This window comes from Mycetomoellerius zeteki, unplaced genomic scaffold (assembly GCF_001594055.1).
Source record: "Mycetomoellerius zeteki isolate Tzet28-1 unplaced genomic scaffold, Tzet1.0 scaffold50, whole genome shotgun sequence".
Classification (NCBI taxonomy): Eukaryota; Metazoa; Arthropoda; class Insecta; order Hymenoptera; family Formicidae; genus Mycetomoellerius; species Mycetomoellerius zeteki.
The window spans coordinates 189,733-211,328 of record NW_017257501.1 but is presented as its reverse complement, the minus strand read 5'-3'; the positions used below and the strand labels follow the sequence as shown (position 1 = coordinate 211,328).

Sequence of the window (21,596 nt, the reverse complement as noted above, 5' to 3'; positions counted from 1 at the left end):
TCCAGTCTCTCGCAATCTATTAAATGTCAACATAAACACTCTTCGGTTTGGCACTCTTCTGTTTGGAAATCGTCGTGCATATTCTCGCACCGCCTTTAAAGCATTACCGTTGCAGAAACCGTATACAAAAACCATATCAGCATATTCACTATTAGAATACGTACGCGGCATATTGCAAAAGACAAAATTCATCTACTGTTAAAGGCTTTCAAAGAGCGACTGACAAATTCATAACAGAAAGTGGAAAATGTAATCAAATATGTCGGTGCTAGATATGGCAAGAAATGTAAACATTTTTTTTCGATTTCTCTGAAACGGAGCAAAAACGAGCATATGTCTATAGGACTTTTTTTCTTAGTTTTTTACTCCTCTACACGCTCCCGAAGTTTTGCCATTTAATTTGGAAACACTCTGTATATAAGTTATATATAATTATATATGTTTATGTATGGTTATACATAAAAAATTTTTACTCCGGTAAATAAATATACATGGGGCTATCGTGCCATAATGATATATAGCTTATTTTAAATAAATATATAGTACACAATTTGAGTAATGAAAATCTTAACAGTCTAAGCTAAGAATAAAGTAGTTTAAAAATCCTGTATTCTAAAAAAATTTTGTACACCTCTACGTATGAAGTTAATCCGAAGTAATTTCGCGTAATGTGCTTATGAACCAAACTGCACTAATTCGTACACGCCATTTTCTTGATAGTTCTTGTATATTTACATTAGCCTTATTAAATTGCTTGGCAGCTTAATTTGTCAATTTAATATTACGTACTTTAGTTTAATTAGAATTGTGTTTGAAGATAAATATTCAGTGTGTAATTAACACGAACTGGAAATTGTAAAATTCGCACGCAAAAAATATTAGAAACCGTTTTGAGAAAATAAACATGTTTGTTTCTTGCTGTTTTTCTGTAAAGTCGATAGTATTTCAGTAAAAATTTATTGAAGAGAGAGAGAGAGAGAGATCAATATTCGCCAATTTTTAGTAATTAATATCTCGTTAACTATTGCGAAAACTGCAAAATGGTAGAGGACTTTTCGACTCAGTTTAGTCCGCTCTATCTACACAAAAGCGGTTGGCAAAAACTTACGGGACATCCTGTATATACATACATGTATCATGTATGTGCTTTAGGATAATCAAATAAAAAGAAAGAAGAGAGAAAAGCAAAAAGTGCAGCGCAGTATTAACTAAATAATAGAAATATGAAATATGTAGATTCGTCTTAAAAAAAAAAAAAAGAAAGATAATAATAATGGACACAACCTCTTCTGTAGCTCACGAAATTACTGTCTGCACGCGATGAGTATTTTTACAAAAGTGCGCGCACTGAAATAATTTAATTATTTAAATTTAGGACGTGTGCATTTAAATGATTTTACGGTTGGGACTTTGACGCGGTAGATTCACTTATCGAAATTATTCATGTTTTAGATTCATTCGCGATTTTGTTCTTTATAATTTAAACATTACAGCGCAGTCATTGTAAATAGGAAACTGTAAATCTCACGTTGTATATATTATATATCTAAGAAATGTATATTTGTTACGTTTAGCAAAGTATATTTATTAAGAAACTTACTTTACCGACCATGGCGTTATTGTTCATCATTTTCTCAAAGAGTATCGAAGCATAACCCACATTATCGCTGGAAACCAAGCGGTTCGTATTGTTCATACTAGTTGGATGCACGGCGAACCAATTTATGACGCCTAAGGGCTTATCATTGGCACCGATAAATTGCATTTGTGTTAGTGTCTTGTCTACGTCGTACTCGTATCTGGAAATAAAGAAAAAAATATTAATTTTATGCAAATGCATGTTATTTCTTTCCATAATAGGATGTTGACGACAAATATACCATTATCATCAATTTTATATTTCAATATAAAAAAAATCGATTTAAGTTACAAGTAGACGCATTTCATAAATTTCCGAGAATGAACACGCTTGTTTAGACTTGCAAACACATGGCATGTGTCGTACATCGTGTTATATGCACGATCGCTGTACGTATTCCGGGAATTAATAAACCTCGGCAAATATTCAGTGCCGAGTGCATTCTATAGTCCTCTTACTAAGCAATTGCAACATGAATTAATCAATCGTATAGTATAAGGCTGTACTGTATAGAGTGTCTCATTTTATGCCCCAATATCTTGAAAAATATGTAAGATACGGAAAAATTTTTCAAATAAAAGTGGATAAAAACGATTTCGAGAGAGACATAGTATGGTCACGTTATTTTTTTTCTAGGTGAAGGAGCAAAAAATATGAAGATCAACTCCACTTTTATAATTACAATGAAGTTATATGTAGTATGATGTTTTTATATAATATGATTCCTCTAATTATTCTACATATATAAAAGTAGTAAAGTTATTAAAAAATCATATAATTTTATTTTTAAAATGGAGATGACCTTTTTGGCGCCTCCTAAGAAACCTAGAAAAAAAGCAACGCAACCAAACTATGTCCCCCTTTTCACTTTCATCTGAAACATTTTTTCATATCTTACATACCTTCCAAGATATTTATCCAGGGCAATTAAAATGGACACTGTGTATAACATTGAAAAACACTTATTAAACATGCGTTTTATAAATAATAATGTATTAAAAATAATTTGCCTCTCACGCGCGATTGCGCGCGTACAGCATTAATTTAAAACAATTATGGTGATATAATAATTACATTAATTTGCTAATTGACACCTTGGCATCATTTCCTGAATAAAAAAAGTAATCATTTTTCGTAGTTTTTAAGTGCTGAATACAATTTCGTTTATAAAAGATCCATTACGTAACAATTATAAAAGAAATGGAATCGAAGAAGTAGAAGAGTCAAGAAATAAAAAATTATAATTTTGAGAATCTTTATAACATTTTAATACATCGGCAGCAAATTTTTTTCTCTAAAGTTTGTTAATGCCACGCGAAAGTTAACTTTTCACTTTAAAATGCATTTTGTTTAATTTGGCATTCATTTTCGAGATACAGCAATTTAAAAATAGTCATATTGTATCTTATCAGTTTCATTGTTTTTTTATTTTGTATGAGTATATTATACGCGCGCGCATATGTATAAAAGCACTTACTTTTCATATAATTAATTACTTTAGTAATATTAAGATGGAATAAAATGCCTTTTTCCGCTACTGATACTATCAGTGCGCTCCTCGCCCTGATGAAATACATGGTAAGATTTACGAAATGATTCATGTTGGCATTAGCAATGGATTACGACACTGCGATAATGGCTACGTTTACACCGTGCGCTTAGTCCGCGATCTATACGATAGGTGTCTTTGTTTAATATACAGGCTAAACAAGGACATCTATTGTATAGGCCGCGGCCTAAATGCACGGTGTAAACGTAGCCAATAACCCGCAAACCCTTTGGCACCTCCGAAGAAAACATCCGTGAAAACCTCAAAAGTATTAATATTTCTATTAAAGCACAAATTTAAAAAGTATTACTTTTTATTGAAATAACTTTTGATTCAGGTGATAAACTGTCTCATTTTTTTTTATTATTTTTAGATGTAATTTAGAATAATCTGTAATTTTTTCGAGTAATTCTTAACATATTACATTTGCCTTACAACTTCCATAATGCACGTAAAGGACACGCTGTAGCGTCTCTTTCATGACATGGTAGCGTCTCTTTCATGATTAATATAAAAAAGATTTATATGTATAAACTTCAAAAATATACTTGACGAAAGACACTACCGCGTCTCCTGTGATCTATAAATTCCCACCTATTCCATAACCGCTTCCTACCTTTCCTCTATACCTCAAAAACAAAAAGAATCATTACCAAAACAAAACAAAATATATAGTATTTTAAAAGTTGATGCTTTTGCATTAACAAAATTTTAAAAAAATTGGCTGCCAGTGTTACTACGTCATAAAAATCCTCTACTTTAAATTGTTGTCTTCGATGTCATTTTTTCAAAACTATGACGTACGTGATAACCAAATGTAGACAACGGATTCATATTTAGCACTCGAAAATACATTAAAACAGTTAAAAGTGTTAAAAAAATTTTTTATCACACAAACTAGTATTATCACCGCCTCCATAATACTAATGCCCCGATAATTACTAATGCTCTATTGAAATTTAAAAATTAAAAAATTTTCATCAATTTTCTTTATTCTTCTCTAAAATAAAGAGCATTTTGATTTTTTTTATAAAATTGACGATATTCTTGAGAATATATTGAGAAAGAATTAATATTTTACTACTAGAATTAATATTATTTACTACTTTTATTACTTACTTATTATAGATACTTACTTTTCTCTTTCCGATTTCGGATTATTAAGATACGCCTGTGGACTTCTATTAATGTTAGCGTCCAAAACTTTTCCGTGAATAATGAAAATCCTTCCGGGCACTACAGCATTATGGGCACGCTGGATGCTCTGTAATGTCAAAGTATCCATCGTTATATCAATTATTATTTTTGAATCTCAAGAGAATCATTTACAGTAGTGCAATGTCGTATACGACTATATTTATGCGTCTACTTACATTCGTTATGCCGTTGACGACAGCGTCAAATGATTCCCTGATGAAGCCAAATGTGGTCAAATCGAAAAGCATGTCTAGCATGAAACCACCAGGGGCTGAGTGCGTATGCGTGCCACTAATCATTACGTTATTCTCCGTGTACATATTGCCAAATTGGATCTTCAATTTTCGCAATACCTGTGGGAAGGATTACAATGAACCTCACGTGATAATAATCGTATTTTGCGACAAATCTCACGATCTCATAAAAAGCGAATCGAGCTGAATGAACATTATATAATCGAAGATATACGGCAAAGAATTTCAAATACAAATAAATAAATACCTATGTTTTTATAGCTAATTTTGAAATTCGACAGCAGATAGACGAATGTTTTTTTATCCTTTCAAAATTTTATTACACTCCAATAAAATATATCAAAATATACAGGATATCTCGAAATTCGCGAAATACCATAATAAAAAAAATTAGATTTGAAAGAGTTATAAAAAAAAAATAAGTTATGAAAATATTAACCATGTTCCGAGCAGCAATTTATTAGATATAAAAGTTTAAAGCTAGCCAATTGTGGATTACAGTTAAATGGTAGTTCTTACATCTTATTAGTAATTTTATTAGTAGAAAAGAGTTTCAAGCAATAAATTAGATTATTAGATTAGCTTCAAGAATAAAAAGAATATTTTTTTTTTAAGAAATCGGGTATACTATATCGAGAGGCATTGAAGAATTAAGAATGAACATATGTTACCTCTTGTCGAATGTCGTTGCCTATCATCGCATTATCCACGCTGACGAACACGAACCTTTCCGTGCCATCATCAATTATGAAAGCTCTGGCAAACGTTCTGAGATGGAGACCATTCCCTTTCTGTTCCATCTTTGCATATCCCATCTAAAATTGCACACACATAATGACTATTTAAATCTATTTATTCAAAGCCTTTGTTCGCTCTTATTATTTTGTCAGTCTGGCTTTAATTATCGTGAATATATTCGTGTAACCTTTTTAATATAATTTTTTGAATAAAAAGCTTGAAGAGATATGCTCTTCGTGATTTTCTCTCTTCAGTATAACAGATTTCCATCAAAATTTTTCTCACATCATTACTCAAAATATTGATTTAATATACATTTTCTTGGAATTTTCTATCACGAAGCATATAATTGTGTAGCATACTAACGAAGACAATGTCCGCGGTCGGTCCAGTGCTGTCAGCTCTTCCAACGCCAATGCTGTATGAAGCAAGAACGGCAGGTGATAGTAACAGTAGAAGCCATAGCGCAGATAAACTACGAGTTCCTAGTAGCGACTGCGCCAAAGTATCCATTCAGTTTTTTAAACCCCTTGCCTGTCTGGACTGAAAGCAAAGAACAGAATGACAGATATGCTCGTAATCCGAATGATATCTCTCGGACAGTTAACTCGCCGCGCTGTTTCACTGTTCTACGAAAGTTTTACAGCTTTTGTCATTGACAGAACAAACAATTATCGATTTTTCTAACTACGTTTCTCCGTTTGTTAGAAAATGTTCTGTTTTTAAACGCAATAATATGATACATGTCGCCACGTCATCACCGTTGGAGATAAGAATCTTTAAGTGTAAATTTTATCAAATGCAATGCACAACTCGAGATGACGCAAGAAAGACACAGCGAGGAAGACTGTGTTGCATTTTGTATTTAAGTAAAACAATTCTTGTTAAAATTTTTCCGTTGAATTTTTATTATAACTGTGAGTGTTATTTTAATATAATATGATTATAAACATTTTGTGTGACTATATAAATATGATTATAAATATTTTGAGTTACCTAAATTAATATAATTTTTAAATATATATATAAATTTTAAGCTAAATGAATAAGAAACAAATGTATGTATTTATAAATGTTAATTTTATTTTTAATAAGGAATTTGCTTCTACAATTTGTTTTTAAATCGTGTAAAAGTTTTACTTTTTGAGTTAATTTTTGTGTTACTTTCTAACATATTCATCTTATGTTAAACAAAAATTTGGATGTATAGTTTGGGACTTCCCAAATAGAACACAAAATCGTAATAAGATTATTCCTTAAATTTCTTTGGAGAAATCTTACTCCAAAAGAGTGAAAATATTGCCACTATTGAAAATAAGTAAAAATATTTGCACTCTTGAGAGTAATAGAATTTTACTCTTTTTTTTGTGAGACTTTACACTTTTTGAATGAGATTTACTCTCTCAAAAAAGAAGTGAGATTTCTTTCCTATAAAATAAATCTCACTCCAAAGAGTGAAAATCTGCCACTCTTATTTAAAAATGTAAATATTTTTAATCTTTTTCAATAGTGGCAGTATTTTCACTCTTTTGGTGTGAGATTTCACTCTAAAAAATTTAAAGAGTAAAATGACATCAAGTTGAAGTTATTTTAAGAAAAATCATGATGTTATTATTATTATTCGATACACTTTTGACAATGATTTCGTGATGAATCTTTGACATGATAAAATTTTTTAATTAAAATTCACTTAAAAATGATTATCAAAATTTCATTACAAAATCATCATTAAAAGTGACTACTATTACTCAATGAATAAAAAAATTTGTAATTGTATTTATTCAAAATTTTTACGTTAAAATAATATGCAGGATTTATATCTTCATTCAAAACTGTAGGTTTTCCAAAATATTTATTCATGCAAATATTATGATTGTTTTACAAGTATTAATATTTATTCCAAGTACTCAAATAAAACGTAAATTTAAAAAAGAAAGCTCCAAAAAACAACAATTGCCCTTTAAATATAATTAACACTTTATTGATTTTAAGCAATTAGATAAAGTATTGTTGAATTAATTTTGTATTTATAAAATCTGTAATTTTTAATTGGATGTGGAAAGAAAACATAATTATGATAATGACAGTTCTGTTACGCGTATATACATTATTCTTTTTATTTACATTTTTTTACGCGAATGTGGTTTTCTCGGACATAACATAACGTTAATCGAGAAATTGGATGCAACATATAAATAACTTTATACAATTTAAAAAAAACTTAGAAAGTTTAAAGTTTGAATATTATTCCCCTGCTGGTTTCATTGGCTACGTTCAGCAGAGAAAGCAGCTTTGCAACTGTTGTAAAATTCTTCAATATGTTTGGTTTATACATTTAGATCCATAAGGAATCAAAAGCAAGAACTAATCATATTGAAGAATTTTACAACAGTTGCAAAGTTGCTGCCTCTGCTGAACGCAGAGTTTTTACAGGTTTCTGTTTACTTTATGCTTGCAGGCTATGTTCTACCTAGGGTGAGATATATTAAATTTAACACCAATTATTCAACAACAGTAACACGTGTGTTATATTACAGCTATATCGTTGAGTGAGAAATTACAACTACAGGTACGTTACACGTAACTTTGTGTTTGCTAAGGTGTAATTTTGCATGTTGATCACGTAGCGGCGATTGCTTTGAGTTCAAAACATTTTCCCGATATTCTCGTTGACCATGCAACATTAAATCAATATTAAACTACAATATAAAGGAGAATTATCTGAAGAACGGTCCAAGGACAACAGACGGCGACATAAAACTACTTTCACTGATCTGTGGTTACGAGAGTTTACAAAAAAAAGAATGCATAAATAAAACTTTCACAAGCTCCTCGAGTTACGCGATTTCACCTTTCAAAGATTGCTGTTGAAGTTACGGCCAAGAATATCGTTTACAGCGAAATAAAAAATCTGCAAAGAATGCAGAGGACGCAACGATCTATTCTTCTATGTTGAATATACAACGCTGTTTTTCGTTTGTCACAATGAAATTCTCTCGTCAATAACCTTTCCGATCGCTCGAATGGAACTGAAAGAATTTCGAAAAGATGTATTTTCCGAAGAAATATTATATGTACTATATGCATTATTGTACAATGTTAACTAGAAATGATAAGATATCTTCGTACTGCGATAGCTTAAGTAGCAAACTATTTTACTCAAAATATTATAAGAATTTAAATATAAAGAATTTAAATATAAGAATTTAAATATAAGTCAGCATAAATATAATAAATAATTGCACAGTGAATGCAAAAAGGTGTCGCGAACATAAAATTTCGAGAAAATTTAATTTTCGATAGAGAAAGATGGAAAGCATGTACCTGTTTTTTTGCATTAACTTCGTTGTCTCACAGAAAGAACAGCAGTTTGTTACGTCTATCGCGTTGACAAATTATCTGATACAAGCAGAACGTGCAGCATGTCAATGTATATGTACGAGCGAACTGCTGATGGAAAGGTAGGTACGTATGCAACGTGTTTCCTGGATGACACATGCAAGTATTCATGTATGTATAAAATGCTCAGTATTCCAAGCGTTCTAATCACTCTGCATTAGTAAATGTGTCAAACGACATATACGTGCCTAACATAGGTGCGTAACTATTTGACTATATTGAATGCGCATATCGCGAACTAGTAAAAGCTTTGCTTAAACACATCATCAATTGTATGATACGCAATTACACGCAGAAACACGGCACGTTTGAAAGATTTGTCATCTCTGCTGGAATTTTCATTGTTCTTCCGCCGATTAAATGATAAATATTGTCTTTTGGAAGTCTCAATTGTGTAAATTTAAATAATTTTAATATCGAAACTGCAAGATATATATATAAATTCTACATTTTATAATTATAAATCATCTGTTCGAAATATTCTCTTGCTTTCGCGCCCTCGTGTATTTTGTTGAATTTCGAGAGTTTTGCGAAGAAAAAATTGAGAGACTAATTAAACCACTTGTGATATTTCATTTACATCTCGCGTTTGCTCTCTGTTTCGTGGATGATTGAAATCGTACCGAATCACCACATTTCTCCTTTTATAAAAGCATAAAATGATGCCATGAAACTATGAAACGAGTGTGATTTATTTAAGCCTTACAGTGACGTAGGTATACGTTCCATCTTTTCTTCCACAATCTATTTAATGTTTTCTCAACATTCAATTATTATAATATACATACATGGTGGCCCCGAATGTTTCGGTCAAACTTTCAAATTTTGTAGAAAATTTAATTTTAAAGAAAAAGTTTCCAATAAATATGGATCAAAAAATTCTTTCTTAAAAAGTTAATACTTAAAAACCTCTGAAATTAGGATTATTTTATACATTTTTACAAATCAGTATGCGTTTTCTAACAAAAGGTACTAAAACAAAAATTGTAGAGAATTAAATTATATTTTTCAAATGAGATCAAAATGATGGTAGCACGCATTGTTGTAACAGATACTTTTTGAAAGGTATTATAAATATACCTATTATAAATATAATTATACCTATTATTATACTTATTATAAATATAAGTACATACAGTACACAGGTACTGTGTAGGAAAAGTACCTAGTTGTAGATATAGATATATTTTAAAAAAATTACCTAGGTATAGATACAGGTACAGTAGATACCTATAAGATTTAGACTCGGTTGCATCAATGATACTTCGAAAGCTGAAAGAGAGGAAAAGATAGAAAGAGTTTAAGCAAGGCTTAAAACTCTTTCTATCTTTTCCTCTCTTTCAACTTTAAAGAAAGAAACTGAGAGTTTCATGGGCCTTCTACAATAAGCTATAAATAGTCATAAATCAGAAATCAGAAGCTAAAAATTGACGACTGTGATTGATCAATTTTTAGCTTCTGACTTCTGATTTATGACTAATGGCTTAATGTAGAAGGCTCATCAAGCTTAAAGTCAAAGTTGGTGCAATCGAGCCTTAGTCTTAAAAATACTTTTTGTTAAAAAAAAAACAAACTGCGTAAACAAATTTTATTTTACATCAAACTATACTTATGTAGGACTTATAAAAATGTTTGGATAATTGTCATTTATTATGCTTTTAAATGAGTAATATTTTAAACATTATATCAAAAAATCGATTTCTTCTGAGGATTAAAATTAAGTTTATACAGGGTGATTCAGACCACCCGGAGATGCCGGTACGTACGTATTCCTTATGAAAAACTGAGTCGAAAATGTTAATAGCAAAATGTTGTGAGGTGAACAGTTTTTAAATAGTGAGCCTTTGAAATCTTCCAATCACAGGACGTGAAGTTCGCGCCGTCAGGTGCAGCGCAATTAAGCGCCAGCCGCGAGAGCGCTTTGATGGATACCGCTAAACCACACGATGCCGAATGAGTATTGCAAAAGTTTTGAAATCTTTATTAACATTTACTGCTGTATGTTTAAATTGAGTCTAATTTAATTGACGAAAAGTAATGTCGCAATTGCAAATTCGATTATCAGCAAACATCATTTATATCAATAAAAAAGTATGTATTTTTCAAACATTTTAAATAATAAACAATTTAATGAATAAAATCAATATTAATTAAATTATTTAAATAAATAATATTAAAAACATCAGTCGACAAACATCAGTCGCACCTGACGGCGCGAACTTCACGTCCTGTGATTGGAAGATTTCAAAGGCTCACTATTTAAAAACTGTTGACCCCACAACATTTTGCTATTAACATTTTCGATTCAGTTTTTCATGAGGAATACGTACGTACCGGCATCTCCGGGTGGTCTGAATCAGCTTGTATAATATAATAACGTAATGTATAAATCAACGACAAATGTATCAAGCATTTTGTTTATAGTTTGAAGCCGGAAGATGACAGTTTAACAAGATCTGCGATTCCGTTGCATCTCGGAAAAAATATAAAGAGAGGTAATATAAAGGTGAGGAAGGAGGAAACACAATGAAAAGCACAGGTAATAACAGGGAACAAGGAATAACGATCTGTCCAATCAGAGCTCCTGGATATAAATTCGATGCATAACCTATACTAATCCAAACTTAACACTACAACGTATGGGACAAAAAACGTGGAACATAGAACAGACAATAAGAACAACTTTTCGATGCGTTAAAATTTCATTGCCTGTTGTCTGTTGATATTACTTGATCTGTTTTGAGGTTACATGTTTATTCGCGAATATAATTTATTATTATAATTTTGGCAACCCAGTAAAAAATTTTTCATGCATTAATATATGTATATAAATATATATATATATATACATACATAAATATGTATAAACATTCATAAACATATATAATTATAATATGTATATGAAATATATCCCTACATGTCCCTATATGTCCCTACATTCCTTTTTTTTCGTAAAATTACTTTTTAAAGTGAAATATAAACAATAATAATAATAATAATGAGAAAAATAATTAAAAAGATAATTTTTGCATTATTTGTTTTAGAAAAAATCAAGTCTACAATAGGGAAATATAAAAAAGTTGCTCATATATAATTATATATAATTTTTAAACTAAAAGTCATTGTTCAATGAAAAAGATTTGTTCGTTTCAAAATTCGACACGTTAGGACAAGCATAGCGACTCTTTGGGCCCACTAAAACGGTATGGCATATGGATTTTTGCATGTTTCATACTGAAAATAAGTAGTGTACAGCCAGTCACAGAAAGGTTGCACTTTTTTTTCAATGAATTTCAGAATGCAGCTTGCTCACCGAGCGATTGGTTCTTATTCATGGATCCACAAATAAGAACTAATCGCTTGGTGAGTAGGCTGTGCATTTTGAAATTTATCGAAAAAAAGTGTTGCAATCTTTCTGTGACTGGCTGTACACTACTTATTTTCAGTAAAAAAAAACAGCCGATAACAAATCTTTTTTTTTTTCACTAAAAAATTTATCACTTTAGCTTAGTTTGCCGGCCCCGTCGGCCCACAGACCCACAGAAATAATATCTACCTTTCGATCGGTTTTTTGATGTAAACTATTACTAGAAATAAACGCCAAGACGTAACATATTAGGAAAAAAGCAAAAAAAGTGTTTACAACTTCAATCACACGTCATCAATTTTGAAACCGCGGGAGATCTGCCATACTTGCGTTTCCTTCATGTTTACCAAATAAATGACGCATTAATGACTGTTTCAAGCGGTAACAAATGAAGACGAAATTAGTATCATCATAATCTTTCGGACTATAATAAAAACAATGACGTTGACAGTTTACTCGATAACCTTAACCGTGGATCGAAACGTTTAACCTTTAATTGTATCAAATATTATCTAATAAATTCTAATTCGCGCAAAAACCTGCGTCGGCTCTTACAATTAGAGGCTTTTTATTCATTATTGATTTATTTTCATTAGAACCTATACAATTTTTGAAATTATTCTTGAATTTCTTATGAATATATACAACATTATTATGAATTTGCATTATTATACGTAACAAAATTTAAAACAAAATTTCTAAATTAAAAGGTGATGAAATTTTTTGTAAAGCATACTATTTTTATATAAAAAATGCCCTTACAAAGTCAGAAAATGCTCATTACTCGTTAAGAAACAAAAAGTTGATCAAAATTTGATGCACTATGTAATTTATCTACATTTTAAAATTTATATCTACAAGGTATCTATAAAATCTACGCCACTCCTACATTTCAGAAACGGTTTCAAATTATGAAATACCGCGAAATACGAATATAATCGTTTCGTAGAAAACTGCCCTAATTGCGAGTAGTCGAAATGATCAAACACGTATTTCGCGGTTTTTCATAATTTTAAAATGAAATATAGAAGGACAGATTTTATAGACATCCTATATAATAACATTCTGTATTTCTCCATTTTTGTATTCTATATATTTATATTGTGTTTAAAATAAAATATATTTATTTTAAAAAGAGAGAAAGGTCACAGATACAGACATACCACGTTATTTTTGGATGTTTTTTAAGCAAAAGCAAAAGTAAAACTTTAGAAACATAAATACAAACTAGAAAATATCTTCTATCATAATATAGTGGTTTTTATAACACTGTTTGCAATTTTGCAATAATTAACTTTTTCTTAAATTAAGCCAAAATGAGCGTCTGACAAAATGGGCCCTAAAACTGATACAGTATAGGTAATAATGACACATATTCCTATTCTTTCACATCTGTACAAAATACGTATAACGGAATGTATATAAGTTTTTTTAAAATCTTTCATTTTGATATAAAACATTTTTTACTGATTTATATGCATATTTTCCGCTGCTCTGCAAGATACAAACATGTAACGCGATAGATTCTTTTTTTGAAGATTTTCCTATATAAATATACAATTGCCTTCAGCTTCGATAAGACTATTTGACACTTTAACGCAATACTATAAAGATTTAGTTTTAGTTAACTCATAGTCAGTCAAGTGTGCCGATTTACGCTGCATTCTTAATTTTATATTTAAAATTGTAGTATGAAAAAAAATAAAAAGGAAACTAATATGATTAAATCTCATTTATGAAACTACAAGCATATAAAACGATGTAAAATTATCAATAATACACTACGCAAAAAAATTAAAGGATAACCTAGTCCTCAAAAATTCAAAAGAGTGTAACTTCATCAAAAATGATCATAACGAGATTTTTAAAAAAAGCATTTTAAAGCTTGAAATCTCTACTTTCGAAATCGGTAATTGATATTTCGATCTAATTGATTTTTTACGTAGCTATACGAATAGAAATGGGTATCCGTCAAATCTGAAAATTTTATATAAATTTTACAAAAGTTTATGGCGTGAACTAAAAATCGCACACAAATGCGGTTTTCAGCAGTCGAAAGAGTGAATCTTTACCTTCCATTTGCTTTTATTGAACGTTGTACGATTTTTTTTCAACAAGTTATTCAACATCGTAGCAAAAATGACCCCTTTTATTTGAATGTTGAATAAGTCGGTGAAAAAAATCGCACAACATTCAATAAAAAGATAAATTGAAGGTAAAGATTCACTCTTTCGACTGTTGCAAATCGCATTTGTGTACAATTTTTAGTTCATGCTATAGACCTTCACTCAAAAAAATGATCTTGCAATTATACGGCGAAAATTATCTAACAAGGAAAGAGACGCAACTGTCCCTCTCCAATTTTAATGCGCTTTTAATATGTTATTCTCCAAACAAAAATAAGCGACACGTATTTTTTTATACGTGCCCATACGCACTTTTAGGGGGTGAAACACCCTTTAGAAGAACATCGGTTTTTTTCTTTCGAAGCGAAAGAGATATCGCCAGAACTGTAAGAGATAGAAAAAATTTTCATAATGAAAATTGAATGGCTTCAAGAGTACTTTAAAACTATAAAAAAAATTTTTTTTAATTATTTATTTGTAATAATTATTTATTTATAAAGAAAAAAATTTTTTTTTCTTTATAATTATATTTCTAAAGTACTTTTAATGCCATTCAATTTTCATTATGAAAATTTATACATAATTTTCTATCAGATACAAAAAATAACTATAATTCTAGCTGAAGCAGCAAAATATTTTTTTGCGTGTTTCTAAAATTTGTACAAAATTTCAGATTTGACGAATATCCACTTCTGTTTGTATAACTCCGTAATAAATCAGTCATATCGAAATATCGATTATCGATTTCGAAAGTAGATATTTCAAGCTTTAAAATGCTTTTTTAAAAATCTCGTTATGATAATTTTTATGAAGTTACATTCTTCTGAATTTTTACCTATTTTTGAGGACGGACTAGGTGATTCTTTAATTTTTTTGCGTAGTGTATAACCACTATTATTTAAACTACGTAATTTGCAAAAGAAAATCGTAAAAATTTTATTTTCGCATTTATATAATTTGTTTTTAGCTGAGTCTGTATAAAAATATATACCACAAATATATTACCCGGTAAAAAATACCACAAATATATTACCCGATAAAAAATTTGTCATGCATGAATATGTATTAATATGTATAAACATACATAAATATTCATAAACATGTATAAACATATTATATGAAATATGTTCATCGTCCCTCTTTCTTTTGTAAAATTATTTTTTAGTGTAATAGAAATAATAATAGTAATGTAAAAAATAATTAAAAGGGTAATTTTCGCAATACTTGTTTTAGAAAAAATCAACTTTGAAGAAATGTTTATGAATATTTATGTATGTTTATAACATGTGTATGAAAAATTTTTTACCGGGATGATTATGTGAGTTTTACTTGTTTAATTTTATTACACGATAATATACAGTCTACATTTGCAATACTCTTTTGCAATTTTATGAATTTATATTTTTGAATATAATTAAAAAGTAAATATGTAATAGAATTTTTGTATATTTAACAAATCGCATCAGACATTTATAGGATTATGATATGAAAATGACAAGTATATGTTATTATCTATTGGAAGAAAATATTTTTCTTGCATATCTCACATGAAGCACCAAATAAATATAAAAGGAATCGATATATAAAAATAATATAACTTTTTCGAAAAGTCATAGTTTCAGTATCGTCTGTTTGTAATGACGCGCGAATAAATTTAAAGTCACACACCTGTAAGTCACATTTACTGCAATTTTAACCACACGTACATTGTTCCAACAATACTGTCTTTGTAATAAACAAATACACCGGTAAACCGGTTATTACGAAATTAGTACACTCTCAATTTCTCGTAAACGAAGTGTCACCATTTCCGGTCATACGGTCCAGGGAACAAAGAGGAATTGTCACAGCTGCAGTGCATGACGAATTTAAGTGGAACTCGCATAACTTGCAGCGTACTAACTAACGTTACAACTCGAGTTATCGCTACAAATGCATATATACGTGTATATGTATACAGGAGAGGCACGCACCAATTAGTTAAAACATCGACAAATGTTTCTATAAAGTGCACGATCTCGATTCACAACACACTTGATCGCTTTGCCAGAGATCGTCGATTCTACCGGATCTTCGGAGGCAAGAAAAGTGAACACGCAGCTGATGCGGTGAGTTGGGACTGCGATGCAAACAGGTCACCGGCTCATCACTACGGAGAGAGACTCTGTTCGGATACCAAACCAAACCCAACGTTGGGACTCACATGGTTGGTGGTGTGAAGAAGGGGAAACAATTCTACTATTATTCTTACCGCACATACACATACTAATCCTCGCGCGCGCGCGCGCGCGCCACATGCACACACGCATACACACACACGCACACACACACACACACACACACACACACACGCGCGCGCGCGCGCGCGCGCGTGCGCGCACATACATTTATAGTTTCTTTTTCACAATCAATTCTTTCGTTTTGTTTTCTTCGTTTTGACTTAATATAATGTATACATTTATAGGTCAATAGCTGAAACTATAGCGACAGCGAAGCAATTGTCACAGAGCCATCATGTTACAATTGAAATATTGACAGAAGTATGTAGATTTGAGTTTGTAAACTCAGATCTAATCAATTGAATATAATTTCGCTTTAAGAAAAAAAACTTTGTAAGAAGAACGGATAATTGAGAACGCGCATCTTCTAGATTATTATCCGAGTATGAATATGTTCCGATAAAATGGTATAGAGCGATTGAAGTTATAACGTTTTTTACTGGTAGAGTTAGTGTGCATTCAATGCACTTTAAAACCGTTGTACACAAATCAACGTAAAGATGTACGCTTAATAAAAATATAGAAACGAATTAAACCGCGAAATCCCCAATACATTTTATTATGGTATTTGATAAAATATACATTGGATATTTTATTACTTGAGATTATCTCACTTTTACATTTAGATTAGATTAGTATACAACAGCTTTAATGTGCATTGAGTGCGCTCCAGTTCTACCAGTGAAAAACGCTATTAGATTCGATCATGAATTGAGTGTGTGTCGCATACATCTTGAGATTAATTCATTAATATATTGGTTTTATCATCGCGAAAATTTCCTAATCTATCAATTATTTAATTTATTTTTAAGTATGTAAAATGTATAGATATTTGAGTTAATATATAAACGATTAACATAAAAGCATATTTATATTCTAAAATCCACTTTAAGCAACATATAATTCGCAATAAAATTTTATACAGAATTCTATTCATAATTTTATGCATTGTGTAATACAGAAAACATGTAAATAATCAGAATTATAAATTTATGACTATATATAAAAGACTCATCACAAATATGGGCAGGATATAAATACTCGTGATTGGTCAATTGTATCTAGTGTAATGGAAATTAAAAATCTATAAGTGTAATAAATGGAATCATGTCCAATCGGATAGATAAAAAAGCTTTATCCATATATGAATAACATAAATTACAACTTAATCTACATATTTGATATCGTATTTCTTGTAATACAGGATATTTTTCTCATCTGTAATTGTATTTAAAATTACATAAAATTAGAATAGAGAGAGAGAGAGAGAGAGAGAGAGAGAGAGAGAGAGAGAGAGAGAGAGAATTCTGTTTCGAATTCTGTCGTGAAATATAGATCGTATAAAGTAAGCTTAAGACCAAGGCCATCTAGATTGTGTTAAATAATATTATCACTTTCTAATAACTCACACAAAGTTGGAGCTAAACAAGAAAGGCACTTAAACTTTGATCCATGTTTCGACGTAACTAATTTAATTAAAAGAAAAGTAAAATATTAAATAAGAGGTGAATTTATATAATTATAAATGTAATAATGTATAAAAGTCGCGCGATTACTGCACACATCTCTGGATAAGCTATGTGGTAATTTATCTACTGAATAAAAAAGAATGAATATAAACTGAGGTTTATCGAAAAATGGAACAATCCAGTCTGAATGTAATAATACATAAATGCAATATATATGTAATATTTGTAAAAGAACTGAGTAAGTAATAAAATATTTGTAATAACGTTTAATGTAAACAATAAAATACTTTTATGTTTATTATATCGAAATTTTCACTCGTGCGCACGTATATACAAAATTATTATGTAAATGCTGTTATTGCTACTGTATAGAAGTCGCAAGGGATTATTACGTCGCACGTAATTTCCTGAAAAATTCTAAGACTTAAACGACTGTATTTCAAGTGAGACACATAATTTATAACGGACGGCATTTTCTTGGAGATAAAAAAATACAAACGAAACTTAAGGCTTCGTAAGTCCGCTTAGTGTGCATTTAAACATCTCTCTCGGTGAATAGTTAAATGTGTGTAAGGCGTCGTCTACAGTATGCGAAGTAAGCTTGGTTTATAAGAAGTAAGAGTAAGAAATTGACCAATCACAGCCAATTCTTCTTCTTACATTCGACTGTGATTGGTAAATTTTTTACTCTTACTTCTTAAACCAAGCTTACTACGTGTATTGTAGACGGGCCATAAGGGAAAAAGGAAAAAATATTCTAGGTGAAAGACCGGTTTTTAAACAGAAGACGGTACGAATACGAATGATTGCGTAGAATGTAAAAAAAACAGAGTACGCTTCGATTTTCTTTGTCTTCGATACGAGTGTGAAAAGCAGCATTATCTTTCTCGCTATCTTTCCCGTGATTTCTCAAACAATTGAATATATGCGCGCGGATAAGATTTAAAATCTGCCGAGTTGTAAGTGTAAAGTAATCAGTCGAGTGTGATCACAGTACAACTTAGCATTTTTGCGTAAACTATCTTGCATATTGAATGCTATGTGATTAGAACATAACATTTTTTTCATCTTTAGAAAATTTATTTACATTTCATAATTATAAAGGAAAAAATAATTGTTCTGTTATTAATTGCATTAAACTCTTAATAAATACTTACAAGTGTCATTAAAGATGTTTTCTTATGGAATCTAGATCTAGGGTAATGGATGGCAGCCATCTCAAAACAATTTCTCTCCTGTCGTCTGACTTGCGAGAAACTCTCTCGCTGTTCTTAAAATCTTATTTGGAAAATAAATAAATTCCTTGCAAAATTTATATCGCGATATATTCATCAGATTTACAAAATAGTGCACATTTAAATACACAAGGTATCCAGATGTCGTAATATAATCTCAACTGAAAAATCGACAATAATTTCTTACACTTAATAAAATTACTAAACCTTAAAAAATGTTACATTTATATAAATATATTAAATATGTTAACTAATGGAATATGATATAAAAATTATTTACTTTAAAGTATCATAAAGAACTTAATGCACTTGACAATTCAAAAATACTGTGCGTGTTTCCACTCCATTATACAGCTTTGATTAATTTTGATTAACTGTATATTAAATTTTCAGTAAATGTCTGTTTAACTATGTGCGATCGTAATTAACAAGTCTTGCATCGATGCAATATTCAAATCGATCCGATTTCCGCGATTTTCATTCGTATAAGCACAGATAAGTTTCAAAGGTATATAATTCCTTGTTAAAGATTTATGCCTCTACATATATTATGTTTACTTATTATGCGATTAAATCACGGCCACAAATTAATCGCAGTCACAACCGAATAAATGAAATTGTCAGAACAATCATGTACTTCGGCATAACGTCAGAACACAGACTGTCACTTTCATCGATCCGTAGCGACTCCGGGTACTCACAGGAGAAAGTAAAATGTGGTGGATTGTGCAATTATCGTCTCTACAATAGCTCAAGTAATTCCAGTAACAAAGTACTGGTCTAATGCATCGACAGCATGCAAATGTATAATTGAATTATGGACTGTCTCATGCAATGATTAAACAGTTGTAATAATAAAAAATGAAATAACTTTGGTTGGTCGTTTCACATACCAGAAATATGTCATATCTATTAATCAGAAACGAACCTTCTTTTTTTCATTTGCAATTTAACTCTGTAGATAAATCAATTAATAACTTGCAGATAATTCTTGAAGAACAGAATACACTAAAGAAATTAAATAACATCCGTAAATTACACAAAGTAAAAAGCCATTTTTATTCGATCTCACTTAAATATTAAATTTGAGAGACAAAAAAAGGTTCAAAAGATATTTATAAAAACATAATACTGGCCAATTAATCACTTATTTTCAGTATTAAAAATACTGTTAGTAATACTTTTAAATGACATTGAAACTGGCTGTCGCAGCCAGCTGCCAATCAGGGCCGAGTGCGCCGCGGGCGCCCGCGCCCGCTGCGTATGCGGCTCGCGACGGGGATTTTTATTCTTGTGCTCGAGAATCGTTTAAAATGTAAAAATTATTTATCGAACTCCAAACATAAAGTATGGAATGGATAAAATAGGTTACATTATTACAATGTTTTAAATAATTTTTTTTTTTAAAGCGCGACTTCTTGACAAAAGTACTAACAGCGGTACTTTGGCACCTCGTAAGGGGGTTCGAAAGAATTTTTTCCAATAGAGTAGATCATGAACAATCGATCGGTATCGATTGTTCATGATCTACTCTATTGGAAAAAATTCTTTCGAACCCCCTTACGAGGTGCCAGAATATTGCTGTTAGTACCTTTGTCGAGACACGACGCCCGACTTGCCCGTCCTCGTAATTAAAAAAATCGTTAAAAATTTGATAAAGAGCCGTCTACAATCGATCGGTATTGTTTAGAACAGAGGAACGGCTCTTTATCAAATTTTTAACAATTTTTTTAACTACGGAGGATGGGCGAGTCGGGCGTCGTGTCTCGACAAAAGTACTAACAGAGGTACTCTGGCACCTCGTAAGGGGGTCTGAAAGAATTTTTTCCAATAGAGTAGATCATGAACAATCGATCGGTATCGATTGTTCATGATCTACTCTATTGGAAAAAATTCTTTCGAACCCCCTTACGAGGTGCCAGAATATTGCTGTTAGTACCTTTGTCGAGACACGACGCCCGACTTGCCCGTCCTCGTAATTAAAAAAATCGTTAAAAATTTGATAAAGAGCCGTCCCTCTGTTCTAAACAATACCGATCGATTGTTCATGATCTACTCTATTAGAAAAAATTCTTTCGAGCCTTCTTATGAGGTGCCAGAGTTAGTACTTTTGTCAAGAAATCGCTCTTTATGAAAAAAATGATTTAAAATATTATAATAATATAACCTACTTTATCCACTCTATACTTTATGTTTGGAGTTCGATAAATAATTTTTACATTTTAAACGATTCTCGAGCACAAGAATAAAAATTCCCGTCACGGGCCGCATACGCAACGAGCGCGCACGCCCACGGCGCACTCGGTCCTGATCGGCGGCTGGCTGCGGCAGCCAGTTTCAGTGT

The 21,596-nt window shown here is 30.8% G+C and overlaps 1 protein-coding gene across 5 annotated transcripts in view; it reads right to left on the bottom strand.

The window, feature by feature from the left end:
* CDase (neutral ceramidase) overlaps nt 1-19,395 on the bottom strand; it is an 83,626-nt gene extending 64,231 nt beyond the window's left edge. Inside the window, exons 1-6 of one of the 5 annotated variants that reach the window (XM_018455661.1) lie at nt 19,175-19,395; nt 5,744-5,920; nt 5,311-5,454; nt 4,562-4,738; nt 4,325-4,452; nt 1,601-1,799 (exon numbers count right to left, since the gene is read on the bottom strand). In XM_018455661.1, the coding sequence (XP_018311163.1) occupies nt 1,601-1,799; nt 4,325-4,452; nt 4,562-4,738; nt 5,311-5,454; nt 5,744-5,890 (795 nt within the window). In that variant the 5' untranslated portion in view covers nt 5,891-5,920; nt 19,175-19,395. Of the gene's footprint in view, nt 1-1,600; nt 1,800-4,324; nt 4,453-4,561; nt 4,739-5,310; nt 5,455-5,743; nt 5,921-8,228; nt 8,385-15,937; nt 16,208-16,242; nt 16,428-19,174 lie in introns of those variants that run through there. The other 4 variants (XM_018455660.1, XM_018455658.1, XM_018455662.1 and 1 more) reach the window with 4 other exon arrangements.
* Nucleotides 19,396-21,596: the final 2,201 nt, after the last annotated feature.